The following is a 24,801-nucleotide window of genomic DNA, read 5'->3' as shown; positions in this document are numbered from 1 at the left end:
TTTTCCCACGCCCCCTAGGGTAACCCCAACATCCTTTTGCGGCAGCAATTCCACGGTCGGTTGGGGGGAGAGGGGAATAGTTCGTTTCAGGTGGGGAGTAAGAGGGGTACTGGAGGCGCTTAGGTCGGACGGGCCATTGTACAACAGTAAAACAATAGAAACTACGGTCCAGTGGTGTAACTCCGTTGTTCTGAATTATTGCGATATTTTTTTAACTGCTAAGAATTCGTTTGGAAGAAAATTCTAGTTTGTATGAAAATGAGCGTTTCAATTTATGAATTTAAAAACATAAAAAAAATTGAATTTTTCGATGAAAAGTATTCTTTCGGTCTTAAAATCAGTATGATTTAAAGCGCGGAAAGAAAACGATACTTCTTAAATTTTTGCATAAAATAAAATCAATATGTGACATTTTATATCATGATGAATTATGATTGAATTCACGACATTCAGATATTTGAAAGTGCAATTTTTAATGAAAACAAGCGCCTCTTTCCAAAGCACCCTACTGTTGTCAGTTTGGAATACGGCCCTGCTGCAGCCACTTACGCGGCGGTAATAACTCTACGTTGTCGCGCCGAACTTAGTTACTCGACGAGTGTCGGCAGAAGTGAGTGTTTCACGCGTTCCAAATAGCTACACGCGCTTTTTCATTTTCTCACCAAAGATTTTGAGTTTGTCAAGAAAACAAGGAATAGATATTTTTCATGTAGTTTTACGCGCGCAAAATTTTATCCGTATATTTGCGGATTATATATATATTTTTTTTACTTTTGATTTTTTCTTTATATATATTTTCCCTACAAACCAGAAAAAACATTGTATCAGGTGATAACATCATACTTTGAAAAGACATTTAAAGAGTCGCGCGCGCCTGACCAATGTGTATTTCGTTTACTTTGGTTGGTAGGACTGTTCGGAAAATTCGGAAAGTGAACAGGTGTTTTTTGAATGGATTAGCAAGAGAGAGAGTGGGCAAAAAGGATGCGTAAGGATTCGGTGAATGGTGAATGATCGGTGAATTAAAGGAAATTTACAAATGATCAAGACCTTGAAAAATGCGCATGAATATGGATTTAGATTCGGGTTACTGATCAAAATGAGGTGAGTCCTAGGAACGTAACCTCAGTCGTATATGAGCGGTGTGTACCTGTAACCTCGCAAAGCGAAAAAGAGGTAAATAAACAAATATGATATTTTCACACATAACAATTTAAAATCCATGTAAGTTATAGATAAATACAGAATGAGTAGAACATTTTCTATTTAAAAGAACATCATGCGCAAAGATTTTCATTTGTTACTATTCAAGTTTTACTTTGATACAGAGCCGCTCATCAGTATTTGTTTTTATAACGCGCTTATATTTAAAAATTTGACGAGAATCAATGATGTTAAATTTTTACGCGGTTTTTTACTTTCTGTTACTGTGTTAATTATCTGTGTTTGTAATATTTCGATAAATTGCGAATTTAATTGAATGATTTTCTTTCGAAAATTTATATAGTAACAAGTATAGAAAATTTTCTCAATATGAAAGATATATCATACGTTTTAATTTTTAAATCTCTATTCAATATATTTATGATAGAATTAATTATGCTTTGTAATTTCTGTTTTAAGAAACGAAAATGACTGCATTGTAAAATGCAATTTTTTAATATATGTACATCTCATTAAATACTTTATTCGTTTCAATTTATACTACATACATAATTCGTTTTACTATATAAATTATGCAACAGAAAACTCGAAGATATCATGTAAAAGTCAGTAAGAGTTTTTGCAAGTAATGCCATCCATAGATATACATTGCCTTCACTTATATATACATTGGGATTAATAAAATATCATAATGTATTAATGTATTAGATTTGTTTTTATAGAAAGGAAAACAAATTTTTATTTATGATATAGAAATTATGAATAAATTTTAATATAACAATATGTATCTATTAATTTTTTTATTTCTTTTAGTAATTTACAAATATCGCTAATTAAAATATATTTAATGGATATAAATATGAAATATAATACCACAAGTATGATGACCAGAAAGACATTAATTCATAAAAGAAAAATGAGCTCAGCTCGGTTCCCATGGCATGTGTACGTTTACTTCTTCCTGTATTAAGGCAGACAGTTCTCAGCTGCTAGTTTGCAAAAAAAATATTGTAGGTTAATTACGGCTCGTGCTATAAGAAAACAACAATATTTCTCACGCTAAAGCTTTAAAAGAACATACAATCTTGAATTTCATTACAAGGATATAATCACGCAATTCTATATCCTATTATAAAGATAATGTCGTGTTATTATAATTTTACTTGTTATTTTATCATAATAAGATTTTTATGTAAGCTTATAAAAATATTTAAATAATTTATTAAGATTTATGGTATTCATTTTGATAGTACAAAAGTATATTTTGCTTCACTTTAAATTTTGCATTATATTATTATACATAATTGTAAACATTTATTGCAATATACTTATGAAAGTTGCAGCCTTCTTCATTTTGTTATTTATTATGTTAAATAATATGAATCTATCTTAATATATTAAAAAGAAGAACTATATAGTGCCTGTATTTTAAGTATTATAGTGAATTACATTGATTATTGGATTCTAAATTAAGTCTATTTAAAAAAATGTATATATCAATCTATAATTTTACAAAATATAGCATCTCTTATAAAATCTTTAGATTAACAAATTTTATAATTAGTGAAGTTTTTATTGTTCACAGATAAGATCTTGGAAGGATAAAATATGCAAAGGAAATAAGGATATAGCTAGCCACTACGGCAAAATATTGCATAATCTTGAAGGTAGAATTAAAATTTAAATATGCCACACCAATTTGGATTGCCCACAATGGCTCATGGCATGCAGTCTCCTCCATCACCGACTTCAGTCATGTCGGTATATCCTCGCTATGGCTCAGGCATGTATAGATCTGATCATCAAGACCAGAGACTTACTCGTGAAGCAATGGAACGTTACCTACGTGATCGAAGTGACATGGTGATTGTAATTCTGCATGCTAAGGTAGCACAAAAATCATATGGTAATGAAAAGCGATTTTTCTGTCCTCCACCGTGCATTTATTTATTTGGTGATGGTTGGAGAATGCGACAAGAACAGATGCTTCGTGAAGGTGAAAGTGAACAATCAGCTCAACTTTGTGCTTTCATTGGAATTGGCAATTCTGATCAAGATATGCAACAACTTGATCTCAATAATGGAAAACAATATTGTGCAGCAAAAACATTATATATTTCAGATTCTGACAAAAGAAAGCATTTTATGCTCTCTGTAAAAATGTTTTATGGAAGTGGACATGATATTGGTGTATTTCACAGTAAAAGAATAAAAGTAATTTCCAAACCTTCCAAGAAAAAACAATCTTTAAAAAATGCAGATTTATGTATTGCAAGTGGTACAAGAGTAGCACTTTTTAATCGCTTAAGATCACAGACTGTAAGCACACGTTATCTCCATGTAGAAAATGGTAACTTTCATGCAAGTTCCACACAGTGGGGTGCATTTACCATTCACTTATTAGATGATAATGAAAGTGAGTCTGAAGAATTTCAAGTGCGCGATGGATATGTTCATTATGGTAGTACAGTGAAGTTAGTATGTTCAGTCACAGGAATGGCATTACCACGGTTAGTAATCCGCAAGGTTGATAAGCAAATGGCCAGTCTTGAAGCAGATGATCCGGTATCACAGCTTCATAAATGCGCCTTCTATATGAAAGATACGGATCACATGTATCTTTGTCTTTCTCAAGAACGTATTATACAATTCCAAGCAACGCCATGTCCTAAAGAAGCAAATAAAGAAATGATAAATGATGGTGCTTGCTGGACGATAATTAGTACAGATAAAGCAGAATATCAGTTTTTCGAAGGCATGGGACCAGTAAGATCGCCTGTAACACCTGTACCACTTGTCCATAGTCTTCACTTAAATGGTGGTGGAGATGTTGCCATGCTCGAATTAACTGGTGACAATTTTACTCCTAATCTTCAAGTATGGTTTGGAGATGTTGAGGCAGAGACAATGTATAGATGTCAAGAAAGTATGTTATGTGTTGTACCTGATATATCACTCTTTAGAGGAGAATGGTTGTGGGTACGGCAGCCAACACAAGTTCCAGTTTCTTTAGTGCGAAATGATGGAATTATTTATGCAACTGGTTTAACATTTACTTATACTCCTGAACCTGGTCCACGCCCACATTGTCCACCTGCAGATGAAATAATGAGAGCTCCACGTGCCATGCACAATCAAGCTAGTATGTCGTCAGCAATAGCTGATGTACCATGGAATACACATCAACCTCCGCAATCAGGCCTCTGATGTTCTCTAGATAATTATAATATGAACCAAAGTCTAAAACATAGTGATACAAATGATGTTCCATTTGCATCTGTTGACAATATTGAGGGTACTAGTGGTAGTATCTACATCATGAAGATGTTATCGGTGGAAGTCAATAGCGCTGCACGAAATTTAGACAGTATAAAAACGTAACATTTAGCTCACCTTGTAAAAGGTGCGCAAAATATGTACAATACCGTGCATTATTTACATATTAATATATGGACTATAAGTTGTTGATAAAAATTTACAGAGATAATAATTTATAGCAATCTTAGATATAAGAATTTACATGATAAAGATGTGAATATTTAGTGAATTATACAATAAAAAGACAGGTTAACGGGTTTTAAGTGAATGATGCTCATAGATATATTACTCAAATATAACAATATAATTGTATAACATATATGAGAACAATTTTAAAATGCATATTTATAAAGGTATGCAATGTAACTTGTATAATTGCATATCAATAGGGAAGGAATGGTTGTGCATTTAACAGTGATACAGTCACTTTTAAAAGATCTTTATAACTACTGTTATTGAAAGAATATAGTTACACATAAATATTTTACCTGCAGGATAAGATGTAATACAATGTGCAATGTGTCTAGAAATGAGCATAAATAAATATTTTGCACATTTATAGATTCATACAAGAACAAAATCACAAAGAAATTTTATTATTTATTAAAACGTCCATTAATTATTGAAGCTTGAACGAATGTACATGGGTTTGTGTGTAAATCAATATTGATCCAAGATCAGATATTATCTTGTCAATAGAAATTATATATTCTTTATCTGTATTAAAATGACACTTAAACAATTTTGTTGTTTGACATATTGATTTATTTTAATAATTATACGCTTTTAATTAGTATATATATTGTAAAAATTTATGTTGCTTGAATCTGAATGTTTGTATGAATTGAACATGACTCCAAATTTACGTTGAACATACATGTAAATATATATATACGTACATACATATATACATACAAACATACACATACACACACACACACACACACACACAAATCGATTTTGTTTCAATTTTGGTAACATATTTCTTGCACTTACTAATTTTACTGATTTTCTGCAAAATATACAGTATTTTCATATGTTCTTTATTATATACTGCAGGCAAAAAAATAACTTTTTACAAGAACATGGCTTGTATAATCAACAAAAGACAACCACCACTACCATTGATTATAATTAGGAATTTCTCAAATATATATTTAACTTCAATAATATTTTTTCTAAAGAAAAAAAGAGCAAGCATGAGATTTAAAAGCTTGATTACTTATAAAGATCTATACGTATGAGTTTTTATGTCACTATGTGTTTTAGAATAAATTGACATAATTTACATTATATAATTTTTACTTTATGCTCCAAATGTTTCCTAATCCTAAATACTATAACGAAAATAAATGCAATGTTTTTCTACTATTCTTTAGATCATACAAGTAATTTTAAAATAAGAATAAATTTGTAAATAAAAACAATAGTCATCGAAATAAATAATATATGCATAAAACAAAATTTGATTAATCTCAAAATAGAATTATCTGTACATAATTGGAATTTGTATGATTGCAATGATTGCAAAAATGTTTAGTGCATTTTAATAAATAAGTCATATAAAATGTAATTTGGTGTAAAATTAGGTATTTATAATAATATCTGTAACTACTAACAATTATTGGGATTATTGATGAAACCATTAATTTATCTTCATATTTGTAAATGTATTATAGCGTTTTATCTTTCATACATGAACTATCTACAAAACGAAAACTTATGTATGATCTTAGAAAATTTTTTCAAATTTAATCGAATTCGTAAAATTGTTTAATTGCTACATACAAATGAAAATTCAAAACTTTGTACTTAAGAAAATTACATAAACCTGATAAAGTTAACATTTTAATTTAAGATCTAGTTTAAATAAATCTGGTTCATTAGGTTTGCAGAGTTGTCTTTATTTCTTTTCTTTAAAGTATATTTGAACGTAGTCGTCTCAAGGAGGAAATGAGATAACATCATCTTAAGAATGTCTTCCTGAAAAGATCTATTGTGAAGGGGAAACATGTATATGTTCCATGGGAACTTACTCACGATTAACACTTGTATCGCATAATTGAAGAATACGATTGTCTTTATTATTCACAATATATAAATGTGGATTAATAGTAATTATATTCTTGAATATCATCGGACGGATATAAGTTTAGATTCTCTCATATTTTTTTTTTTTTTTTTTTTTTTTTCTTTTTTCCTTTTTTGTTTTATTATAACTTACGAATCAATATTGATAAATAAACACTTTTAAAAATCATTTCGCAATATGTTCATATCCATAACTTACGTACAATAATATTTATTAAATTATTGTCGTTTTCTACGGTTTTATGTACTATTTAAATAATAAGAAAGATATCAGTTATATCGAAACCGAGTAATATATGCTTCAGCACAAAATTCTTTGATTATATATAATATAGAGCAAAGTAATATTTTACAAAATTATATGAAAATCTTATTTGTAAATAAATCATATACAAAGCTTTTAGTTAATTATTTTGTATACACACGAACTTCTATTTCCTTTGTATTATCTGCGTAACAACTGTGCCGCTAATTGTAAATCGAATGGTAAGTATGAAAACAATAAATTTGGCTGTTATATCTATTTATAATGCCACATGAATGTGAAGTGCCTGATATGACGAATTAACTAAAAGTTATTCGCTGGTATTTAAACAATATCTCTATAACCTTGAAAGAATTCATACTGTAATTAAATCACAAGTATAAAATTCAATATTAATTTTAAAAAAATGTGATAAAATAAAAATATATGTGGAATGATAATGGGATGTGTTCTTTTCATTATAAAAAAATATCATTTTAACGCTATTATATAGTATAAATAATCATAAACAATAATATTTTGAAATGGTCAAATTAAATTTGCGCTAAATTTACATACATTTTGCTTTACATTTTGCTTTTCTTATGAAAAGTACCTATTCTTCTTATTTAATCTCTCTAATATTATTTTCTATTACTTATATTTAAAAAATAGAAGAATGTACGGATTATTTTTTAATCGCTTTGGAGAACACGTAGCCATAAATCTATTTTATTCGTATTGTACGTTGCTTATTCATATTTGTGAGCATTAATGAAATATATGACGTTAACAGATCATCCATTTTATAACCAAGTGAAGTTTCACATAAAAGTTTAGAACCTCGTACCAAGTTCCCTATTGTCATATGAAAATAGGTATTACCAGATGACCAATTTGAGATTCTAGTGAAAGGATGTGTTATTAATATATCCTACAAAAAATTATGATGGTAATTAGAACCAAATTATGTTTATGTATATTATATTAGATTTGTAATATGAAAAATCTATGTTAAATTACCTTTGTTTGAGGATGTATAACGCTTACTCCATGTTTATTAATTGCAATTAAAAGTAATTCTGGATAATTTGGTTCTGTACTTTGCTTAACTTCAAAGAATGCAGATCCAAATGTTGGCCATCGATAAACTATTTTCAAAAATGTTATCTTTGCATCCTCTGGGCTCATTCCTATGTAAAAAAATAATCATATTTAATAATAATAAAAAAATATTCAAAGCAGCAAATTATACGTTGATGTTATTACAAAAGTCGTTATAACTTACCAGCATCTTGATTATACGCAGCTATTATAGATCTTTTCCAGTCATTCGAATTTTGTATCTTCACTAAATCGCTTGGTATAAGTTCTCTCAACATTTGCCTATTTAAAATAAGTAATAACATTTATATTTTATAACAACAATTATTAGTTCGTACAAAATACTTTTAATAATATGAACAATTTGTACATATCAGTTTCATAAAAACTTACGGAATCGCTTGAAGTTCTTGCTTACTTTCTCCAAAACGTACTCTATATACCAATGCTGCTAATCTTGAAGCTTCTTCTTTAGTACACTTATGGTATCCTAAAAATTTTTAAATGTAAAAGTACTAGAGATAGAATAATCCATAATACTTAAAAAATTAGTAATTTTAAGATGTACCTCTCAGTAACTTTGGAAGTTCTTGATGAAAATGAAATATAAGATCCGCATTTCTGTCTTTTCCAGGAACTGTATTTGTCCATAACTTTTTCATAAAAAATACTTGATACGTAAACTGAGGAGAAATACCTACAATATATATATATATTTATATATATATATATATATATATATATATATATATATATATATATATATATAATTATAAATTCAATTTAATAACTATTTTAATCAGAAACAATCTGCTACCTACCATCCCGTGATGGTCTAGCTTTTTTAATCCAATCTGTTAGATGTCGCACAAAATCGAAAAAGAAATCACCTTCCGGTACTGAAATGACTTTATCTGCAATTTTTACAAATAAACTAAAACCTTCTGCCGAACGTAAATTAAGCCTTTGTGCAATATTCTGACAAAAATCCTTTGCTCTTGTAGATGAATCAACCTCAAACGCCTATATATAAGAGAAAATATTATTTTACAAATATCATAGTAACTATATATGTATACATTAAATATCCTTACTTCATCAGTATCATCTGGGAAGTAGACTTTATGAAATATTTGTGTTGTTTTATGTTGAATAGCTTCTACTTCTACTTGATGTGGAGCATATTTTCGTTGCCCGTTACGTAAAGTCTTTTGAAGCCTTTGTAACGAATCTTGAGATATGGGATGTCGCCTCGTGCGTAAAAATAATGTTAATTCCTTTAATTAACAATACATAGATATGAATGAAATGCAAAGAATTCTTAAAAAATTAATATTTACACAAATATAAGATCACATTAAAATCATACTTTAAGAAGACTTTGACTACAAGTAAAAAGTCCAGTAGCAAGCCACATTAACTCCCATCCTCGTTCTTCGCTCAATCTATTACAGTTATCCGTTAATTGCTTCATTATTTGACAATAAATCTCGTCTCTTAAAATTTCATTCTTTAAAGGACCGTCAAAAATAACATCGGTGTATTCGTTGCCAATTCGAGATCTTTTCGTTGGTAAATCACCCATATATTTCAAAACAGCATTGAAGGCAAAACATGCTTCTTCCGCAAGTTCTTCCTTAGATATTAATTTCTTCAAAAGTGGTTGCTTTATTGGTTCTCTCGAGTGATGCCATAATTCATCTGTATGACCTCTTCTCGCTGTTGTTAGAGTTAAAGCTTTCGACATTGTCCTCTTTGGCGGAGTTCTAAAACAAATAGATGATATTTAGAATGATAATATTTTTATTTTGAATCTGATATTCATTTCTGCAGCAAAATATATCTACCGAAAGTGATCAATGGCATATTCCATAAGAGTATGAGGTTTGTCTCGAGATTCAACTCCATTTATTTGTTGAGGATATAACCTACGGCCATTTTCAGTACTTTCTACGCTGAATAATGCCTATGTAAGATGAAATATTTTAATATTTAAAGCATTGCATAAATATCTCTGTTATATATATATATATATATATATATATATATATATATATATATATATATATATATACAGACATATATATATATATATATATATATATATACAGACATATATATATATATATATACAGACATATATATATATATATATACAGACATATATATATATATATATACAGACATATATATATATATATATATACAGACATATATATATATACAGACAAATTAATGATATTTACCAATATATCGTTTGGGGGCTTTGTAAGAGATGGTAGAACGTAAACTGTCTCTACAGGAAAATCACCTTTCTCACCAGTCCTTTCACAAGTTCCAACACACCAAGCAGAGCTAAGAACACTTTCGCCAGTATTATCGTCTTCCAAGATAATAAGATCTCCTTTTTGGAAATTTAAGAAAGACGATCCTTCGCCAGGTGCTTTGTAATCTTGTACTGCTATAACATGTTTACTACGTTTTTTCAAACCTTCTAAAAAGTATACAACCAAATCACGAATATCTTCTGCGTTAGGGCTCTGGAATGTAAACTCTTCTCCTCGCACCGTTGACAAACTGAATGTCTGTGTAAACATCTTGTTCGTTCTAAAAACAGTTTAGTAAATAGTTTCTGTTATTCTAAAAAAATTATTAAAGGCAGCATCATACATACTTTTGACTAGACACGGTGGTAATTTCAGGGAAGGACAATTCCAAAAGCACTTGTTCCTGATCATCAACAACGTAAACTCCAGTCCAGTTGACAGCTATAATAACGTCGTTCTTAGGCAAATTTGGACCAGAATTTCTATAAGCTTCATAGAAGCGAGAAAAAAGTAAAGGCCATTTAAATTTTGCATAGCCTACTATATCCTCTTTAACACGTAAAACAGGTACCTTTTCTTTTAAATAGTAACTCTGCAAATATTAAAAGAATTGTAATTCTTAATTGTAATTCTTAACCAACGTGATAATTTTAATTTAATACTTATATTTTACCTTTTTATATGCTTGTAGAACAAGATGTCCCCATCTATCAATGGCCTTATCAACACCAGCTAAACAATAATCTGGTATATAATTAGGTAGTAAGGTATATAATCTGTCTATATTCATATCTGTATGATACTCTATATAGTATTGTTGAGCTGCAATCATTGCCAAATCTTCTTCTTTGTCGCAGCGATATTCTCCGAATTTCACACCTCTAACTACTTGCTGATATATCAGATTTGTTGCTACTTGATCTTCTGTTGGTTCATGCCATGGTGCAAAGATTTCTTTCCGGAAAAATAATCTCCATGGCGCATTTCGTTCCTGTGCGCCCTGTTCCTTAGCATACTGTTCGCACTGAGAAATAGCATCCATAACATGATCACCACCACTACCCAATGATGAAACTTTATCGAATAATGCGATATAAAGAGAGAATCCAAATTGATCCCTTAATGAAATTTTATCTGATAATTGATTGCACAATTCCCTAGCAGTGGTTGCTGAGTCGGCAAGAAGAGTTTTGGTATTTCCATCCATGAATGTAATAGGAAGCATAATTGGTTTTTTGGATTTTGTTGCCTGAAGTTCTAACCAACTTGGAGGCTGATTCCGAGTACCATTATTGAATGTTCTTTTGAGGCGATCTTCACAGTACGGAGCATAGCCTGGTGGCCCTTCTCTTATAAATGCACGGAGATAGTTTACAAATTTTTCAGATGGAGCAAAACAACCAACACAGAGGGACAGTAAAATCCAGCCACGAGCGTGCGATGATTTTGAAAGATTATTGGTTAATTGTTTGCAAATCTGACAATAAATTTCATCTCTTAATTCTGCTCTGAGTATTCCATGACCAATGATAAAATGTAGTTTCTCTAGATTTGAAGTTGGTCTTGCTTCCAACCAAGATTGATAGCTATCTGCTGTATATTCGTCTTCTTGTAGTCTTCTTCTAACATCCTCTCCTAATTTATTCTTCCTTTTTAAGGTCAATGATACTAATTTGTGCCTGATAGATCGTGGTTTCTGCTTTAAGAAGGATTCCTATCAAAGAATAATGTTCTTTAGCTTTTGAACAAAATAGACATCTAAAATGAAACGCGTAATCAATACATACTGGATCCATGCCCATCATTTGTGCTTCCTGGAATTCTTTACTTCTAATGAAATTACGTCCAAGAGTAGCGGTTACTTTAGACATAACAGATGTTGTGTCTCTGTCCATTGTATGAAAACGTGGTTCCGGAAGATCACCGGTAAAACGAAGTATAGTAATCCATAAAGCTTGAGCAGCCTATAAAAGATAGTATTATATCTAAGATGAGGTATATAGTAAGATCGATAAAAATTTATATTTATCATGAACTAAATATTTTAAAAATAATTTTTTAAATACTGACGTACTAACCAGTTGGTCTCCTTGTGTATGTAGAGATAATAACGGATGTTTCAATGGTTTCCTAGAATACTGATGTGTAATATTACCCTGGAAGTAAGTAGCTGCAAATTTTTGAAACTTAAATTCGGATAAGTCTTCCTCATCTTCTGAAGCAGTTTGAACCGGACTAATAATTTCTTGCTGATCAGCTTTAGGAGCTGGAAGATCCTGAAAATCCAAGTAATATATGCATTTTTATGTACATAACATAATTTAATAATGATAAAATATTAAATGAATAACTAACATTAAAAACAGATGTTTCCCTGGCTGGTGTTGGTGCTTCGCTACTAGAATCAGGTAAGAAATCAAACATCGCTTCGACTAATTTGCTATCATCAACTGGTTCATCTTGCTTCTTAGCTGCATCATTAATCAAATTTTTCTTAATTTCCATCCTACGTCTATCTTCAAGTTCCATTTCTATTTCTTTTCTTTCCAATTCTTGCATTCGTTCCTGCAAGATTATTTACACATTAAAAAACTGTCCAACTAATATTCTAATTATAAACTTATGCTTTAATGCGCACCCTATAATTTTGTTCAGCAATTTCTTTAGCTCTTTTATTTCCTTGATCTTTTAGTTCACGTTCCTCTTTCTTCCGTAACCTTAACGCTTCAATATGTAATCTGTATTCATATTTAATTTTCTTATATCTTCTTTCTGCTATCAATCTTCTCACATGAGCTTGAATTTTAACAATGGCCCATAATTTTTTTCGATACATTTTGCGTACCAAATGACCTCTAGCTCGTGCCTGAAGAGCTACTATATGTCCTCGCAAGTGTCTGAATCTATGAGACAGCACTCGTGATCTTATGAGAGCTTGTAATCTCATATAGCCACTCTTCATACGTTTGTAACGTTGTCGTTGAGCGTAGCCTCTCCAATACTTTTGTATTATCATTGCTGCCGCTCGCATACGCATAAATCTTCTTCTGTAAACCCATCCACGTATATTGCGTTGTAATACCAAAATTTTTCGCGTCAAAACACGATCGCGTTCTTGCTCCAAAAATAAATCGTGTGCATCCTTCAAGAATACTTTAGTGTGTCCTAATTGATAATCTGATCTTCCTAGAACTACATGGCAAATTTTTGAAGTAGCAGCTCGACAATCGACCTACCATAAGAACGTTTACTCAATAAAATATATTAATTTGGAAAAGCATATTGTAAATGAAATTCATTGTTAATGAAAATATTTTTGGTAATATACTTTATGCGCAGGAGGTACACCAGGTATAAGGAATCTATATCTTTCAACGAACTCATGAAAGGAATGCCTAATTGGATATCCTGCTCTGCGTATTCTAATTGTTTCCATCATTCCAGAGTATCTTAATTGTCGACAACATAATCCTCTATCAAACATCTAAAATAATGTCAAATAATAAAAATATCTTTTCAATGCTATAGTACATTAATATTCTATATTATTTTTATAATATTTATAATATTTTGTATTGAGACTTACCATAGGTTTTTTATATTCGTTAGGTTTAATACATCTTATGAAGAAAGGCTGACAGCTGCATAACGTCTTCATAAGTGAATCTAATGATTTTTTGAATTGAGTTGACAAAGTCGGCGCTCTTTTTCTGGTTTCGGAACCCATGCCAATGTCCTCAATGAAACACGTTTGCAAGAACTTATTTGAAGATATATGAATGAGTTGTAATAAATCAGCGCTAAATGTATCCCTATTCTTTTCAAGAAAACTTCTAGTGTCATAGAAAACGACACCTGCGAAATGATTCAATCCAAATGATGTATTGATATCCGATTTTGGTTTTAAGTAATTTCTGTGGGTTCCATGAGTCTTATGAATCTTTGCTAACATCGTTTGATCTGTACCCTGAAATCATGTATAATAATATTATAGCATTAAGTTACAAACATATAACGATATATAGAGAAGTACATACTTTTGGAAACTTTGATTCTTCATCAATAAGTGCCATTATATTTAGTTGCTTAATAGCTATTAAATCTAGAGCATCTTGATTGTCGACGAATTCTATATGTTGCCAATTAATACCTTCGTGATTATATTCCTCCTGTTCCAACTTAAAAATATGTTGTACAAAGAATTGCTGTAGATTTTCATTCGCATAATTAATGCAAAATTGCTCAAAGCTATTGTGATTAAAATTTTCAAAACCAAATATGTCAAGCACACCGATGGCACTACGTGAAGTATTCTTCGGTCTATAGATAGCTTCGTTAATTTTTTTAACGATATGTATAAATAATCGACCATATATTCCTTTAACAAAAGCATCTCTTATATCAACTGATTGTTCCCTTGATAACGTGGAAACCTGATCACAAGTTACATACAATTAATGATATAAAAATATTAATTAACATTCATAATTGAAAGTTCATGGCTACTGTAATACTTACTACAGTCTCGCCGTGAGCAAATATTGTTTTTCGTGTAAGAGCATCTATCAAAGATTGTACTGGAACACCCAACAAATGAGCTACTCTCTGAACGTTTGTCGGTTCTGGTATTTCTGTTGCGTCCAAATTATCTATAAGTTATTCACAAATAAGGAAATAAAACCATCCTAGCAAAATAATGAAGAAAAAATAATACTTTAAGATTTTGTTAAATACTAAATTCATACCTACGACGGTAGCTCTGTATTTTATATTTCCCATATGTAACAAAGCTGCGAGGAGCTTTAAAACCTCCCATATTTCTGAATCAGTAAACAACAATACTTTCATGGCTGATCTTATATCAGCAAATTCAGCAGCATCATCTCTACCCTCGCATGTTATACTGCCTCCCTAAATATTAAAAACAGAATATTATTTAATTAATTTACATTTATAACCGTATGATTTTTTTTTGTGAAGTTATACTTAGAATCACATTTCCACAAAAAAAGAAAGAGAAAGAGAATATTTTCTTACTTACTCCCGTTAGATACCTGTACGATGAGGCATCATCAAGTTCTAACTTCTGCTTTTCTTCCTTCGATAATCCAGCCAACATACAATAAAAAACATGATAATTCCTTTCGTCTAAGCTTTGAGACACGATGCGAGATTTTTCCAAAAGGTATTGTTCAATTTTAGCGCCTTCTATTATACCATGCTCGTTAAAATGGATATCTATGTATTTACCAAAACGAGAGGAGTTATCGTTTCTCACAGTTTTAGCATTACCGAAGGCTAAAGTGAAAATAAAATATTGGTGAAATACGTACTATTTATTTAATTTACCTCTGTATATATTTATTTGACAATACCTTCTAATATTGGATTTGCTTCTAAAATTTGTTGCTCTATCCAAGAGTGCTTACCACTGATCGCCGCTAAATACTGTAAAATTAATTTCGTACTCTCGGTCTTGCCCGCCCCGCTTTCGCCACTATACCAACATCGTAATTTTCAATCAATTCTTATTTTCGATATTAATTATTTACTTTTCATTTATGATATCAATATACAAAAAAAAAAGTAAATAATAAGTAAACGAATAAATAAACGTAAAGACCTATACCTAATTACTATACATTGATCTTGACCGTATCTGTTCATATGTGCATAACTGTTATCACCGATAGCAAATATGTGAGGTGGAAGTTCTCCAATTTTACGATCCTTGTACAGCTTTATTTGTTCTGCGGTGTAAATAGGCAGTATCTGGTACGGATTAACGGCGACCAATATAGAGCCTGTGTAAGTCTGTAACAGGTTTTTATTAATTTTGTTTTTTTGTTTTTTTTTTCCTTTTCATTGAATACATCAAAAACCGTAATAAAAAATTAATTAAACGATTATCCCCGCAGAATATATTGACGTAGTATGAAGAAAGGTATAAAATAATATCAATTACTAACATAAATGAGATTCTCATTATAACGAATTAGTAAATTTCTCAAAATGCCGGCTTCATGGAGGTCTCCTAAACTGATCATATCTTCGACACCTTGCACAGATGTAGCATGCATGGCTTTTATTCGTCTTTCCGGAGTCAGCCATTGTTCCTGTCAAAAATAAATATCCCTTTACGCCGTGAAACATAAGCGATCTTTAATGTAAATCGAATCAAACTCTAATCTCACCTTGTTATCGTCGTCCTTAACCTGGATTCGTCTACCTTCTGCCGAAATTACACGTGCTCCGATCGCAACGTCAAATTCTCTTCCAGATATTGGTTCGATCCATATATAATCCCCCTAAAAATAAAAAATAATTATTAAAATGTAAGGTGAACATATAATATACAATGAAAAAAAAAAAATAAATAAATAAAAAATAAATATCCGCCTATTAATTTTTAAATGCATACGTGTACATGACCGTGTCCATCTTTCTATCATACAGCATAAGTATAATCTACGATAGCTAGAATTAATTTTTTTATTCGTAAAGACATTACTATATGGGGAATGATAATGACAAATGTGCTTATAAGAGGAAAACTAATTACGTTGCGTTGAACGCGGCAACTAACTATGTCTGCTTCTAATTCAAACAATTATGAATTGCGGATTATCATTGTTCTTGCCTTCCTATTAAAAGAAAGTGGATTGTTTTATGCAAGGTTATCCGATAAAGTGTTTATCGCTACTCGTCGATCTTGCGTTATGAATTACAAAACCTTCGATTCGTTTTTGATATCTTTTTCTCTTATCAAGACATTCCAATGCAATTTCAAACTAATTATTATCCCGAAAGTACACTGCTGGTAAAAGAAAAAGAAAAGCACGAAACATCGATAATGAATTTTATCTGATAGGTAAATGCTCTAATTTGATTTTAATAAACTGCTCTATTTCACATAATTTAAGAGCAGTTAAACGTTTTAACGTGAATAAAAATATAAAATTTTCGATAATAATCGCACCAGCGGATTTTATTACTTAGTTAGTAATAAGATACACATAATGACCATTCTAAACAAAGTCTTAATATGGTAACACCATTCCCATAGATCTATGATCGATTATACCAAACGCTTTCCGGTTGTTCACCTCATCGGAAGAGCTCTTCCGGTCATCGATTTGAAATAATAAAAACCGATTCGATTGGTTCCTTCATTCATTTTATTTTCTTTGCTATCTATAATGGCTCAATTTACTCGTCAAACGTGAGAATTTAATGAAAATTTTAAATTGTATTTTTATTGTTGCTATTTAATGTTCGTTTATATTTATAAAGAAATCAGTTTACGAATATTTATGAACAGAATATGAACAGACCATTTTTCTTTCTACAGAAGAAAGAAAAATTTCTTACATTTTCGACGATATTTGTTTACTTTCAAAATAGAAAAATTGTTTATTTTAATGAAACAATAACAAAAATAATAAGGAAATTATTCATAAGTTATAATAACTGTCAGAGTTAATACAATAAATAAGACATTTTTCTCTTAAAAATCTCCAATGATAGAAAAAGAGAATTGTCTCAGTTTTTAATTCTTGCTTTTTACATATCTTCAGTGATTTATTTAAAATAAATAGAGAAAAACCGTAAAATATAAATTCGAAGGTACGAATCAAAAGCACGTCCAGCAGACGATTCTCGTACCGTTATACGACAGCTAGATCGTTCGTGCGAAATACCAAGGTGTTGTACAGGGCATTCGCGCGGTAGTAAAGGACCGTTAACTATGCCTAATTAACCGATCGCGCGTCTCAACGTTTTTTATTTTCCAGAAAGAAGAATTTGAAACGGTTGCATAGATAGAAATTTTGTCCTTTACTTTAAAGCTCCTATCGAAAAGTTAATTTTATATTAGCGACAAAAAAAGATTTTTTGAACACTACTTTAAAGTATTGAATAACTGCTGAATGAATTGATTCAAATTTTGCGGTGCATCAACCATTACTTTTTCCCCTCTTAAACTTCGAAATCATTAATTACAAAAAATTATTATAAGTATGTACAAAAAATGTATTTGCTATATCATTTTTTAATTTGATTTCTTCTGTTTTATTTATCGAGAAATCGACATTACACTTTATATATAATAAGATATATATTAGGAGGACCGGAAAATAATGTCACTTTCTTAAATTAAATTCAAACGAATAAATTTTTAACAAGTTTTTATTTTTAATCCCAATCAAATATCGACATGTGCAGAAACGACATTACTTTCCGGTCTATCTAATAAATTTATATGTACATATTTATCTTACAAATAATTAGTATATATGCTCCTAGAGATAAAAAGGGTTAAAAGATAAAAAAGGACACGATGAATGTAACCTTTCATTCAATTGCAAGGACCTTCTTATGTTCCATAGAAATTCTATTCCGATATAATCGCGGACGAAGACGACGTACATAATCGTTAATAAAACTAATCAATCGAGACGATTTATACTGTAACATGATGATATTATTATTATTGATCGATGAGACAGAAAATAACTTTTGATTTAAAATAAATCTAAAATAAATGTATATATACATATCAATCGATTGCCAAAGATGACATCAAAGTATCGACTTTTGAATTAGAAAAAAAAATAGAGAAATAAAAAAAGAAACATTCACGTGAATATTATAAAATTTTAAGACATTCTCACTCGTGACAGAGCCCTACTAACCGTCTTGAAGGAGAAAGACGATGAAAGCGGTAAAAAGTAACGCATCAGCGAGAAAACGCTCTCGCGGCGAATCACGAGTCAGAATCGATAAAATCGATCGAGCTGAACTATACCTGTAATAGATATTATTTACCATAACGAATGTCGAAACAAAATCTTTAATATCCCTTAAAAACTCGGTCCTTTATAATAATGATTTTGTTTCGATGATTTATAATTAGAAATAATTAAGTTAAATAATAAAAGAAAAAGAAAAAAAAGAACATCTTACCCGCGTGACGATGACCATCTCTTAAGTCGTGGTTGTCGGCACTCCACCTAAAGCAAGAAAATGTTTTTATCTTTTTATCGTTTTTTTTTTTTTAATACTCATATATTCAACACAACATCGCATAAACCACGGACTAAGAACATCGGAAGCATAAATACAGGTTATGCGATAAACTACAACGACCGTCTGCATTTTATTTTAAGGATGATGCTAAGGATACTTCGCCTACGCTCCACAATCGTCCTTCTATTCGTTCTAGGAACTTCTATATGTCGCATCTATTCTTTTTCACAATCACCGAAGATAAGATTGATGTACGCGAATTTTAGAACATCGAATAAGATCAATTATTTAAAAAATAAATGTGTGTCCATTAGTAAAATCACATGGAATAATCAAATATCAAATGTTTAATTGTTAAAATCAATAATATTAAATTGATAATCGACCAAACATATGAAACACGTACTCAATTATTAAAAAATTTTTATTAATTGCTAGTTTAAAGGTATATGCATATACGTAAAGCACGGTTAAAGTTAAGAAAAATCATTCTTGCATACGTCGACGTTGTCTGCTCGATCACCGTTACAGTAGAAGCAGCATAAACCTGTTTGTAAAAGTAGGTTAGGTAGTTTATGCTGCCAAGCCATACGGATCCGACAGGATCCACTAAGAATCCTCTCGATCCGATCGATCTTTTTCTTATCGATGGACGTCATCAATTTTCCCGAGAATTGTCACAAATTTCACAATTCTAAAGTACAGAATAAGCAAGACGACACTTATCGGACCGTGGGAATGTAATACCAATGGAATCGTATTCATCAAATGAGAAGAAATATCACACTCCATTCATTTCTAAAAGATCGTTATATAACGATGAGATATCAAATTTAGGTTCAAATGGTTCCACAACAATGAATGCATTCGTGTTAAACGCTAAGAAGAAAGGGGCAATATCGAACCAGGAAGCTTTATTTCAATTGTGTATCGTATGAGATCATTTGAACTAACAATCTTATTTATATAGATAAACAAATTAGACATTATTTAATTAATTATTTTTTCTGGACTTTACATAAACTGATTATTTAATATTTTTATTCAAAATGACATACATAAATCACATCGTAAATAACAATGATAATAGAGATGATAATAGAGATCGAACGTGTTTTATTACGCATCGCTGATGATTTCGAAAGAGATAACTTGATTATTTCTCGAATCTTCGGATCAATTCAATGTCAAATGCGTTTCTTATTTCAATTTCTCGATTTATCATAAGTGGGTTATTCGACATCTGTGTTTATACACCGAGTTCAAATATCCCCGTGACACATTCAAAGTATGTCTCGTTGTAACGTTCATATTTCGCGCTTTTCCGTAAACTTTTACTGCCGCCGGCTGTTATGCTTTCTCTTGAACTGTCCCTTCGAATGAATTTCATTATATATAAACAAAAAACAACGGATATGCAAATATAAATAAATTAACGTATCTCGTATATAAATTTTACAAAGCGTTCGTCATAAGAGTTTATTTCTATGTACGATATCTGACACGCACATCTTTATCGCAGTTTATATTTTACCTTTCCGTAACTGATACATATACACATGCACACGATAATGCACACATGTAGGTTATTATAATAATATATTATATATTATTAGCACAGAGAGCTACAGTTTCACTATGAACTTGAAGTAAGGAACGTATAGAAGAGTCGCAGTCATTGACTTTGAAAATATCTAGTGAGCGGTCAGTGGCGCAGTACCGTGTGCAAGAGACTTTAACGGGCGATCAAACAACGACGCGTGACCAGGAAGACACGTTCCGACGAAATTTTGACTTTTTCGTATGACCTGAATCGTGTGTATATCTTCATTGCAATAAACCATACTTATTTTCATTTTACATTCAGTTGAAAATAATTAACCTAAAATTCATAAATTATTTCTCTTTCGTACATACGTGTCATCGGAAATGGCCGCCATTACAATCTCCAGCATAACGACAGGCCGAAAAAAGTTACTTAAAACCAGACTAAAATAAAATTTATGTTAATTCTTTGCACACTCACATTTCGAGATGATACAACGTACGTATGTATATATGTCATACATTCGCACCTCTTCATGAACAGATTTCCTACTTTTTTCTTCTTCCATTTTAACTTAAATAAAATAAAGGTTTCGCGCTTTTCGTGTAAATAGGAACTATCGATCAACCGATCGGAAAACAATGCGAGGATCGTGTATCATCGATTAATCGGTAAGTGACATCATGCTAGGGGAAAAAATGAAATCACGAAGATTTGAACGAATGAGTTTCGAACGCCTATATCTCTACAATTAAACCTCTCTCTCTCTCTCTTTCCCTCTTTCTCTCTATACGTATTACCGTACATACACATACGTGCATATATACACAGGAACTCTCAGTAATTAAGCGTCGAATAGATGTTAATAAGAACACCGATTATCACGTTCAATCGTCTTAAAAAAATATGTAGGAATCAAACCTTTGGTAAGCGTTTTTATTTTAAAGAAAAGAATGTTTGATTTATTATTAATAGAATTTTCATTCATAAAGAATCTTAATCTGTAACAATTGAGCAATGATAAAGATTACTGATCAATTCTTAAAGAATTTGTTTCTCTCTTATATGCATGCAGGAAAATATGAAAAAATTATAATATGATGTATTCTTTTTCACAAAAAAGAAATCAACAAAAATTAACTTCCACATAAAATCGGCTTTTGTTTGTCATAGATTGTAAAAACATGCAAAAAAACAAATAAGCTGAAAAAGGAAGAAAGAGAGGAAGACTCATCATATCGCCATAGATCTTCATTCGTATATTTCCTTTCTTAAGGACGGACAGGTTAGCACGAAAGATCTAAGAGACATGCGTGCCGACTGCTCATATAAATTTCATATTTAAATTTATACGGACAATGTATAATTCCTCGAAGGTCTGAATAGTTGCATTTAATATGTTCGAATTCTTTCGCTCCGCATCATGAACGTGGCTATTTTTTTCCTCGTACATACGTGGCGGTGAAGAGTACAAAGAAGTGAGAACGAAGAGTGAGAAAGAGAGAAATAGATAGAGAGATATAGAGATAGAGATAGAGATAGAGATAGAGATAGATAGAGAGAGAGAGAGAGAGAGAGAGAGAGAGAGAGAGAGAAAGAGAATCATCAAAGTTAGGTTTCGCGTATTATATTCGACGTAAGTTAATTACCTTGCGCGAGTAACGATAAGCACGACGAAAGCGGGTCTCTGCTAGAAGTTGTTGGTGCGCTCCATTAAACTGCACTGCACTGCACTTTACATGGGCCGGCGCGAAGCTCGTTTTTCATATCCGAACGAAACTCGATCGGTAGAACACCGGCTATGAACGTGCACGCGAGAACAGCTCGCTTTTCTTGTTTTTTTTTATGCGACAGGTTAATGTGCGTTGAGTAGAGAAGAAAAAGAACCGTAAAGAATGGATGACGCGCGCGCGAGAGTGAGAGAGAAGAAAGGAGGGAGAGAGAGAGAGAGAGGGAGGTAGATAGAGAGAAAGAGAGAAAACCGTGAAAAAGAATTAATGATATACGGGAAAGAAGTAATGATCACAGATGTCCGAAAAACATACGTTTTAGAAACGTACAATTGAGAAGACGATACTACGACGATGATGAGAACAACGGAGACAGCCGTGGCTCGTTCCGGAGGATAGGCCACGGTGCTTCTGACCGGCACGTTAAACAACGCGATCACTCTCGGCTACCTTCGGCACGGTTCGGGCGTAGCCAGGTGGAAGTCGGATTATGGAGATGGAAAAGTAGCAGCGGTATCTATGATCGTACATCGGTGTATAATCGTATGGCATGCGTCTACAAAAGGTCGAATTATTCACGACTTTGTCGCCTCCTACCCCGTTTTATTTTCTTAAATTTTATTTTTGATTTTTTTGGCACGCTTTCGGAACAACACATTTGTACGTTGTTACACATCGTTTTTCTGTATGAAGTATCTCTTTTTATTACGTTTTCACTTTACTTTACGGAATTTTGATGATAATTAGGAATACGGAGTTTCGAACGTTTATAGTCTATCATTGATATTTTACAAAGAATTTTACAAAGAACTTACGATTACCTTTATGCGTTATCTTTGTTTTATATTTAAGAATACAAATTATCGACAATTAAATGATAAAGAAGATTTGAATCATATGCCAATGAAAATAATAAACGACGTATCATTAATGTTGAAAATATATTTTTTACTTCGTTTATGATCGGTTTGTATCATTATATACGATTGGATGTATACACATATTTTTGTTCTTTCTTTACAGCTATATATCTTATAATATACATACTAATGCATAAAGTTGATGGTGAAATACAGTGATCGCTTTACCGAAAATGTTTATCATTTAACATTCGCTCAACGTAATACGAAATGTGTCTTTATGTAACGAGAACAATTTTGACAATGAATTCAGATAGCATACATTTCGTTAGTAATAATTGTCATTTTCTCAAACGATTAAATTTTAATAAAATATTTTATCTAGGGACGTAACAGTAATGAAATTTTCATCAAAGAATTGTATAATAAACATTTTTTTTTCAAAATTATCTTACGAATGTACATTTCTTATGTATAATACTTTTGAAAACTTTGTTGATAATACTTATTATACAGCGCATTTTCATCGTAAATAAGATAATTACATTAACCAAGTAATAGCACTTTTTTTATAATAAGAAGCACGTACAACTTATTGTAATAGTATATATTCTTCGTTGGCATACAAAATATTTATGATAGCATGTAAAGATACTATATATGACCTCAACAAAACGAGTACAATTGTATCTTTTAACGTAGTTTGATTGAACTGTAAGATACAATCGAATTTGAAAAATATAAAAAATGAAGAAAATATGATATAACAAAACTTTTAATATTCCTTTATAACAGAGTAACATTATACTTCTCATTGTAACCATTTATACTCAAATTTCAATATGAAAGTCAGTAGTCCCTATTTTGTAATTTAGTGTAATGATGCTTTTTTACTTTCAGGTACAAGACAATCATATAGATTATTTATAAACAATCAATTATAGGGAAAATTTTATAAAAGATATAATGTAATGATATAACATACATTTAATGTTGACATGAATGCCCAATTTTAACATTTTTGTTATTTTTTTGACATATTTTTTATTATTACAATTTTTGCATCACAATTTATGACAACTAGTTTTATGGAAGCACAAGAAGACTATTGTATTTATAATTTTAAGTTTTAGAAACTAGAATGAATTTCGGAAGGACATGATGCCAATAAAATTGGATCTTTCATATAAAAGGAAGAATAAATTTTTCTTCTGAATTTTTTTTATCTTCCATGTTGAAATAAGTGAATTTATGACAAGATGAAAAGACAAAGGAAGGCAGACATGATCAGAAAAGGAGAAAGCCATTTAAAAATAAATAAAAGATTGTTACAAAATAGTCGTGTCCATGAAAAGCAAAAATTCTTACAAAAACTATTAGTTACATAAAT

General features: G+C 30.9%; 2 protein-coding genes and 1 long non-coding RNA gene across 10 annotated transcripts; 2 read left to right on the top strand and 1 right to left on the bottom strand.

The window, feature by feature from the left end:
* The first annotated feature begins 149 nt into the window (after window positions 1-149).
* Su(H) (recombining binding protein suppressor of hairless) lies at window positions 150-6,096 on the top strand. Of its 5 annotated transcripts, none has more exons than XM_085660231.1 (3): window positions 150-1,176; window positions 1,978-2,109; window positions 2,750-6,096. In XM_085660231.1, exon 3 carries the CDS (start codon window positions 2,851-2,853, stop codon window positions 4,369-4,371), a length of 1,521 nt encoding a protein of 506 aa, XP_085516357.1. In that variant the 5' UTR covers window positions 150-1,176; window positions 1,978-2,109; window positions 2,750-2,850; the 3' UTR covers window positions 4,372-6,096. The 5 variants fall into 5 exon arrangements, with proteins under 5 accessions (XP_085516357.1, XP_085516355.1, XP_035739213.1 ...); XM_085660229.1 differs by lacking the exon at window positions 1,978-2,109 and having other exon boundaries at window positions 150-610; window positions 911-1,176; window positions 2,750-6,091; XM_035883320.2 differs by lacking the exon at window positions 1,978-2,109 and having other exon boundaries at window positions 2,734-6,096.
* Window positions 6,097-6,257: 161 nt separating this feature from the next.
* On the bottom strand, window positions 6,258-22,948 carry ck (unconventional myosin-VIIa ck). 4 transcript variants are annotated; one of them, XM_035883303.2, is made up of 28 exons: window positions 21,302-21,661; window positions 19,213-19,259; window positions 16,443-16,556; window positions 16,218-16,364; window positions 15,878-16,062; window positions 15,624-15,745; window positions 15,290-15,546; window positions 14,994-15,159; window positions 14,767-14,897; window positions 14,286-14,681; window positions 13,835-14,215; window positions 13,577-13,732; window positions 12,887-13,480; window positions 12,604-12,813; window positions 12,327-12,524; window positions 12,036-12,212; window positions 10,922-11,962; window positions 10,596-10,840; window positions 10,168-10,528; window positions 9,769-9,887; window positions 9,291-9,687; window positions 9,016-9,198; window positions 8,743-8,944; window positions 8,490-8,618; window positions 8,315-8,411; window positions 8,106-8,203; window positions 7,841-8,010; window positions 6,258-7,751 (listed from the first exon to the last, which is right to left on the bottom strand). In XM_035883303.2, the coding sequence occupies exons 2-28, from the start codon at window positions 19,228-19,230 to the stop codon at window positions 7,545-7,547; spliced, it is 6,501 nt and encodes a 2,166-aa protein (XP_035739196.2). In that variant the 5' UTR covers window positions 19,231-19,259; window positions 21,302-21,661; the 3' UTR covers window positions 6,258-7,544. The 4 variants fall into 4 exon arrangements, 3 of the variants coding, with proteins under 3 accessions (XP_035739196.2, XP_035739193.2, XP_035739192.2); XM_035883300.2 differs by lacking the exon at window positions 21,302-21,661 and adding an exon at window positions 19,776-19,794; XM_035883299.2 differs by lacking the exon at window positions 21,302-21,661 and adding an exon at window positions 22,471-22,944 and having other exon boundaries at window positions 6,671-7,751.
* On the top strand, window positions 19,836-23,014 carry LOC118449107 (uncharacterized). The gene is made up of 3 exons (XR_014982718.1): window positions 19,836-21,319; window positions 21,435-21,492; window positions 22,874-23,014. It is a non-coding gene; the product is annotated as an uncharacterized LOC118449107 (long non-coding RNA).
* The last annotated feature ends 1,787 nt before the right edge of the window (window positions 23,015-24,801 follow it).

This window comes from Vespa mandarinia, chromosome 11, assembly GCF_050613455.1.
Source record: "Vespa mandarinia isolate Hongniang chromosome 11, ASM5061345v1, whole genome shotgun sequence".
NCBI lineage: Eukaryota > Metazoa > Arthropoda > Insecta > Hymenoptera > Vespidae > Vespa > Vespa mandarinia.
This window is presented reverse-complemented; position numbering and strand designations above follow the sequence as displayed.

Coding starts and splice junctions, on each gene's coding strand:
- ck (XM_035883299.2), bottom strand. Junction 9,688..9,768: donor TATGCCATTGATCACTTTCG/GTAGATATATTT, acceptor TATTTGTTTTAG/AACTCCGCCAAAGAGGACAA. Junction 8,945..9,015: donor TCCCAGATGATACTGATGAA/GTAAGGATATTT, acceptor TCTTATATATAG/GCGTTTGAGGTTGATTCATC.